Here is a 7,890-nt window from a genome sequence, read left to right on the forward strand (position 1 = left end):
CTGCGGACCAGAATTGTGATTTAGAACAATGTCAAGAAACTGAGCTGTCCACTAGCTTGGTATTTGGAAAACTGCTTCATTTGGGAGAAAGTGATGTCATAAAGAAGTAACATACTGCAGTCTGCTCTGTCAACTTCATGGGAAAAGGTAGAGAGAATCTTGGTCTTTACCTTTTGTACTAGACCTTTATCTTTGGGGTTTTTTCAAGTTACTGATTTTGCTGTATGTTATTTAAGAGAGTCGTTGGATTTCCTTATTAGTTGGTTTTGTCCTAGCAGCTAATAAGTAGCTCAAAGTAATAACAGTTTTTGAAGCTTTCTTTTTTGTTTTATTCTTGTTGTTGTTTGTTTTTAACAGAGGTTAAAAGGAAAGTTTTAAAAGAAAATATTTTTTCCAGACTGAAGCTGAGGACTTGGCAAGAAAACACAAAATGTCTCCTGAATCAAAAAAACTTTTCAACATAATTATTTTGGGAGTCTCATTTATGTTTATATTCACTGCTTTCCAAACATGTGGAAATATTGAGGTAGGTGTGAATTTCAAAACATGCCACATTTCTACCACAGTTAATCATCCTCTCTTGTCTTTTGTGTCTGTTAAGAGTTGTTTTATTTGGGATTTTTTATTGTGCAAGAAACCTGACATTTTGTCTCCTTTCTTTTGGTTTAATGTTAACTAGATTAAGGTGGTTAACTGGATAATTAAGCAGTTCATTTCTTTAAGATAGCATAGCTACGTATGTAACTGTGCCCGATTGCTTGGAAAGTAGACAATCTTATCAAATGTTTGGACTTTAAAATAGTGTCTGTTTTGACATTTGCAATATTTAATAATTGAATTACATGGGACTTTCCATATTTCTGATCATTGTATATAGTCCCTTTCAAACTATTTGCCTAAGTTGTTATTATTAACCATACTCCTAGTTTTTCCTAGGGTGTTTTCCTAATCTAACAGATTTTTCTGCTTTAACAAACTAGACGTTGAGGGGGAGTATGAGGATAACATCTGACAAGTAGTCAGACTTTCACAATTACTAGAACTGCCAAGTCACCTTCCATCTGAATAAGTAATTTACTGCTTTAGTATCATGTATCTCTGTGTGTGCTGAAGTAAAATTGAGTGTAACATAATCCAAATTTACTATTAAAAGCAGATTGTGCTCTTGCTACTTAAATTTTTAGAATCGTGCTACTGACATAGTTAGCCCAGATCTTCTGGGTTACTGAGTTGTTGGAACTGCTTTCAATATTGGTTACGTGCTTGAAGGACAGTTAGATTTCAACATACCTCTTGAGCCTACAGGTCTTACAGCTTCTCTTTTCTTGCACGCAAGAAGAATCCTTTCTGGGCTCAGACATTCACCACGATACAGAAATAACTACTTAGGATAGTCTTTGTAAAAATCATAGAGCAGCATGATACTGTACATGAGTATGTAACTACAGCCCAGTGATCTTAGAAGTTCTGCAATTAATTCACAGCACCTCACTTAACTGGACGTAGTGATCATGCAATCATGTAATTTTTTGTCATTAAAGTCCTTACAAGTGACTTTCAATCAGACTTGCCCGCCTATCCAACTAATTGCATGGTCTCACGATCACTAAAGCTGATTCAAGCGGGAAAAAAAAGGAAGAGGGAAATAACGGGAAGCCGAAAAGAACGGAAATTCTTATCAGAAGCTCATAGTTAGGTCAAATTAAGAGTATTTTGAGACTTCTCCTTTTTTCCCCCACTCTTTACGTTAAGAGTCATACATATCTACCTAAGAGAGGTGTTTCATGAAAAATTTTAGTGAAATATTTTAAGGTCTCTGATGAAATAATGATACAATCCTAAAGTACTAATTACTGCTTCAAACAGATGTTTCCCTGCCTAATATCTCCTTCACCTTCATTGTGGTGGTGTTGTGAGTTGTAATTAACACTTTAAATTATTTTAAGTACTTTGTAGAGTTTATTAAAGATTAATTCTCATGTTCACTACTGACTTCAAACTGATGCAAGAGTTCTCAAGCTACAAGATACGTTCTAACATATTACCATGTATGATTTTCTCTTCACAGCAAACTGTTATCACAAATCTAAACAACACGTATTTTCATGGCAGTGGCTACACAAGGTAAGTTACACAGATCTTTGCTCCTTGCAGGATGAACCTGCTTATAATTTCCTCTGGTAGAGATATGCTCTCAAGAGATTGTAGCGTTCTGCTGACTTCAAGATTTAATAACGTACTTAAAGCAGTTTAAAACGTAGCCTTCTCACATCCACTCTAGTTCTACTCTGAATTATTTCTAGTTGAACTTCATACCTGTGTTGCATGGATTTTTTGTAGGGAGAAAAAACACCTTACGGTCATCACATTCTCAGTGTTTTATCTTAGGAGATGAAGAATGTTGAAGTTTTAAAATAAATTAAACTGCTAACTAAGGCCTTGGTTGTTTGCCCTTGTACAGCTTTGTCTATTTGTATAGGTTGTGTGGTGTGCATCAACTCCCAACGTAAACATGACAGGAGCAGTCAGACCAGCAGCAAGGCTTGAAGCCATGAAAAGCCATTCTGTTTGTTCATTGTGCAGGTGTAGCCGACCTTGCCAGGAACGATCAGGGACTTTTTGTACACCAAATTAATCTGTCATGTAGGAAAACCTGGTTGCTGCTTTGAAGGGTTTACTGTCTTAATCTAAACTAATAATACAGCTGTCACAAAATATATGTGTAAAATTTCTGTGGTATATTTGTCAGGAAATAAAAACCTCACTGATAGATGAATGAGGCTCTGGAACATTCTCCTCTAGAAGTATGGGGCACAAAATACAGTAACCATTGTTAAGGCACAGTTTGACAAATGCGTGTTGTAAATGACAAGAGGTGCTTGCCTGCAATAGTTTGGGACTCCATTCAGCAGTCCAAGAAACGCTGTACACTCCTATATTCCCATATAGAGTGCAACGGCTGAAGGTAGTGAACAGAAGAAAGGAAGGAAGTGTTTGACTATGAAAGTGACACAGTTCCTTAAGTTATGTATGTACTTAATTTGATACTGTGGAATTGACTGAACGTTCTTAAATCAGTTGCACTGATACCCTATATTTTATTTTAAGTACTTAACCATTTTTGTTGTTTATTTATGTAGCATGGCCATTATTTATGGAGTATTCTCTGCATCAAATCTTTTATCACCTTCAGTGGTTGCTATAGGAGGACCTCAGCTTTCCATGGTTGTTAGTGGCATATTTTATAGGTAAGTATTATTTTTAAAATTTTATCTGCTTCCTTTGAAATCTTTCTTTCATTTTGTCACACCTAAGGCCGCTGAGCCATACATGAAATTGTACCAGCTAAGGAAGGCATGTTGCAGAGTTAGTATCTCTATTAGTAGATGTATAACTGGAGCGTACTTCAGCCTACTGGAAGCAGAATGCATTTTTTTTCACAGCATTTCCAGAATTTGCTGACTGTGGAGTTCAGGTTGCGGTCTCAGGTTAATGAGTACATAAAAAAAATCCTACATGCTTAGTGGAGTAAAAAGATTATCTTTTTTCACTTGTGACCTGAACTATTTTCCAACATCACTTATGAGAGAGAAGCTGATTTAGAAGAAGCTAAGCGAGAGGTCTGATTGTTGAAGTGAATTGTCCATTTTAAGTCTATATTCAATAAACTAATATGTTCTATTCTAGCCTATACATTGCAGTTTTTATCCAACCTTCTACATGGGCTTTCTACACTGCTTCTGTTTTTATTGGCATTGCAGCTGCTGGTAAGCATTGTTCTTACCCTCCTTACTGTTCTTTGCTACATTTGAATATACCTTTAAAATATTTGTATTTCCTGACCGATATATTCTGTATATTTCAGTACTCTGGACGGCACAGGGAAATTGCTTGACTGTAAATTCTGATGAAAACACCATTGGAAGGAACAGTGGGATATTTTGGGCACTCTTACAGTCCAGGTAATCTTGATTTGTTGATGTTACTTTGGTTGTGTACACATTCTCCTTACATATTTTGATAAGCGGGAGACTGCATAAAAAATAGTCCACTGATACCTGCAGTCAGTGAAGTGGGAAGGAGAGCTGGAAGCAGCATTTCTGTTACTGTTGTGCATTATAGAACAATGAATGAAGGTTCCATATTGCAAGCATCTGCTTTTGGAGCGTCAAAACGATACATTACTGTTAGGGGAGTATTTGACATAGGTAACAGAAATCTTGTTGATTGTGGAGGGCTGTGCTAATTTGTGTCAGGATCCCGAGTGCCCTGATGAGCCCTAATGGTCCTGCACAGCCTCACCTGGGGCCTCCACCACACCCTTCCCATCTGCCCATGGGCCCAGGAAGCCCTATTTAAGCTTTGCCCTAAGCCTTAGCTTTTTCTGGAGCTGCATTGGAGGAGGGTGGATCTCTGTCTCAGCCATAGCCATGTCTATACCCTTCCAAGATTAGGCAATGTAAATGCAGATTTCCTCATTTTTGCTATGACCTTGTGTTTTGATTTTTGAAAATGAATAGCCAGCGTTATGGAGAAGAATCCTTTACTGTGGTTGAAGTTTTATATAGGTTAATTAGTTGGCATGGAGAGTGACTGGTGACTTTATTTCTTTCATAATTGCATAGAACAGTATTACTGTGGTTACCCCAAAAGTGCTCTTCACCTTTGTTGTCCCTTTTGTTTACAGCTTGTTTTTTGGAAACCTCTATATATACTTTGCTTGGCAAGGAAAAACTTACATATCAGGTGGGTGTTGCTTGTGTATATGGGAGGTCACACTTTAAAGTATGGTAGTGTGAATAAACATGAATTAATGAACTGGAAAGTGGCAAGAAACTTATACATAACAGCAGACAATTTTTTTTCCAATTTGTTGTTACACTGTTTTTGGAATATATTTTTGATTCGGTGTTTCGTGGTACTCATGGCTCTGGTATTACATATTTTGTTTTCCTGTGTACAATGCACTTTGAGTACCTTCTTTTAGGATATTATCTATTAAATTCTATTTTAGAATAAGGTTTTCCACAGTAGCTACTCTGGGATTTTTTCCCTGTGCAGACACAGTTATGCCAAAATATGTATATTTTGGGGGAAAGGTATTCTGGAATGGCTGTATGTTTAATATATGTGCCATTGCGTTCCAAAGTAACTTCCTGGTGTAGACTGGCTTTCTAAATTGTATTAGAGACTGATTAACCTCTGAAATAAAGAAAGGAAAATCATCCCGGTTCACTTAATGGCTGCACTAATCCTTGTGCTGGCACAAAGTAGGGCAGCAAGGCAGAGATGGAGATGCGCAGCTGGACTGAGTGGGCTGCTGCTGCTTAGGCTGGCAGCGTTGCTGGAAGAGTCTGTAAAGAGCTTAAGTCTTCCTTTTTTTGGCATACGTTATGAAGACTAACTTCCTGATGGGATTGTAACTAATGCTATAGTTTTTTCATTTGACATTGTGCTAGGCTGGTAAAGAGCAGGAATTAGAGAACAGTGGATTTATTAATGTTCTTAAGAAGCTGGATAGTGGTTGAGACTCAGTGGTTTGAAAGCAGGGGTTTCTGGGAACTGTTTAAGTAAGGCAAGGTGGGTAGGGGGATGAACTAAGAAAACTGCCATGGTAAAAACAGAGCAAAAACTAAATTTTTTTTTTTTTTTTTAAATTAAAAGACACAAGCCTTGCAGGAAAAACATCTTGTGAACAAATAGAGTTGCTTCTCTGTCCTGTTCTATGATGACGATGAGAGTTTTCCTTATTGTAGTCTTAAAGTGAGATATGTACAAGAATGGTCAATTCTTTTGATGTTTAAAAGTTGAGGATAACTTCTACTGTAGCTAATTGCGAGTAAGATGGTGACTCTTAAATGGTAATTAATCAGGCTGCAGGAGTACTGCCCTGGTGAGATGAATAATCCATGTCTCTGTTAGATTCACCTTTTGAGCTTCTCCACAGACATGGGCTCGGTAGCACAGCACAGGTGAATTGTTAAAGGCCATATTCCACATCCCTTCACCTTTAATACGAAGGTTTAAGTGTTGCTGAAGGTATTGGAGACACCTTGAGCCTTGTGGGCCTGAAATTTTGTGCGTTCTAAATTTCATAGCTCTTGCTAACCACAGAATGCAGTAATTAACTATGAGGGAGTTCTGCTGTTACGTTCCCCCCATCTTTAAGTGCCTTGAGACTGCTCTTTATAATGTTGATATCAGAAGATTTAACAGCAGTTAAAAATAAATTTATTCTTTTTTTTACTACCTGTATAAAATTATTACAGGCATCTCAAGATAAAGCACACGTTCTCTTTTTGATCTTTAATTATACACAGATTATTTTTAATTGACATAGAATAATTTTATATTTCCCTTTAACCTAAAGGGGAAATAAATACAAGCATAAGCAGTATCTTCAGCATCATACAGTAGTTCAGTCACAACTATTAGCTGTTTCTTGGCTTTTTTTTCCCTGCTTAATATTTGTACATGGGAGTGACTTCTGTATTACAGGCTTGCCTGTGCTAAGCAGGTTGGTTAGTGCAGCAGAGCTGGTGCACAGGGCAGAGCGTACCCTCCTCCAGCTGTACTCTGCGTTCTGGGTCGGTTACTGGGGTTTCAGTGGTTTTAGGCCTCTGTAGTTTACAAGCCTACCGGTTTATGACATTGCAGTGCTAATATTTCTGGTGCTGGTGAAGAGCTTTTTTAGAAATCTGAAGGGGTTTGGGGTAGTTTGCCCACTCTGAATTATAGAAGTCTTGAAAGATGTACTTTCTTCTGCTAGTAATTTATGCGCTTCATCTGTTAATGGGCTCCTCCTTGGTCATAGCCTTTGCATGGCAGGAAATGCGAGTGAGACTCTTTAATATGCCGATATTTTATTGGCATCATAAACCTGAGACAGGAACTTGCCAGCAGCTGGGTACCTTTTGCACCACATGAAAGGTAAGTTAGAAAATTAGTATGTGTTTTAAACACTGTTATGTAGTATGTCTGTCTTAGTTCTTTGAAGGTAGTTGAATAGGTTTGAATTCCTTTTGCACATCTGGTTATGACTCTTGTTTGTGTTTTCCACAGAGAGTGATCGCAGAACTGTCTTCATTGCTCTGACTGTTATCAGTCTTGTGGGCACAGTTCTGTTCTTTCTGATTAGGAAACAAGAGGACACAAAAGCTCCAGGGGAGGAAGATTCTACTAATGAAATCCTGGGGGACAGCTCGTAAGTGCCTATGACAGTAATATGTTGTCACACGTACTTATTTGTGCTCCTGCTTCTCAATGGAACATCACTTCCCCTCTGAACTGGAAACATAAATGTTATGAACAACCTGTAGAATTTGCACCTTTAATTAAAAAGTGTCTGTACCTTAACAAGTGAGAACTCATGTTCTTTATATGACACATTCTCAAGGGTGGAGCACAGTTCTTCCATTAATGAGTAAGTGGCTTTGGAAAGATATCATTTACCTCTTTTCTCCACTGATTATTATTAAAAATGTGTCTGCCTTTCATAGTCTGTCCTGCCCTCATCAGCCCAGTTTGAAGGCTGGAATAAGCAGAAATTGCTCCCTTTTTATAGGTTATGTTTTACGTACTGAAAAATGTTTTTCATATCTTCTCTATATATATATAGATGCCACCTGATGAATACATTAGAAGGGCATAGGTACACAGATTCAGTACAGTTTTGCCTGAGGTGTCAGTTTAAATATTTTTGCTTGATTTAAAGAACTTTGAAAATGTTAGAAAAGCATCAGTACGTATGCCAGTGAAAAAGTGGTCAAAGCTAAAAATGCTCAGAAGAAAGACTCTTGAATGGCATTCACTAGCCCAGAAAGCAAACAAATTTTGTAGTTAGTAGCTTGGATTGTCAGAAACTGTTAATAATATTAAATTTTAATAATA

General features: G+C 37.4%; 1 protein-coding gene across 1 annotated transcript; it reads left to right on the top strand.

Moving 5' to 3' along the window:
• Positions 1-397: 397 nt before the first annotated feature.
• On the top strand, positions 398-7,204 carry LOC104471270 (UNC93-like protein MFSD11; the record flags this gene model as incomplete). The annotated part of the gene is made up of 7 exons (XM_010086559.1): positions 398-526; positions 2,069-2,124; positions 3,141-3,248; positions 3,688-3,767; positions 3,866-3,962; positions 4,688-4,746; positions 7,063-7,204. Coding segments are annotated over exons 1-7 (638 nt in total), but the record flags the coding sequence as incomplete, so codon positions are not given.
• Positions 7,205-7,890: the final 686 nt, after the last annotated feature.

This window comes from Pterocles gutturalis, unplaced genomic scaffold, assembly GCF_000699245.1.
Source record: "Pterocles gutturalis isolate BGI_N339 unplaced genomic scaffold, ASM69924v1 scaffold10501, whole genome shotgun sequence".
Taxonomy (NCBI): Eukaryota; Metazoa; Chordata; class Aves; order Pterocliformes; family Pteroclidae; genus Pterocles; species Pterocles gutturalis.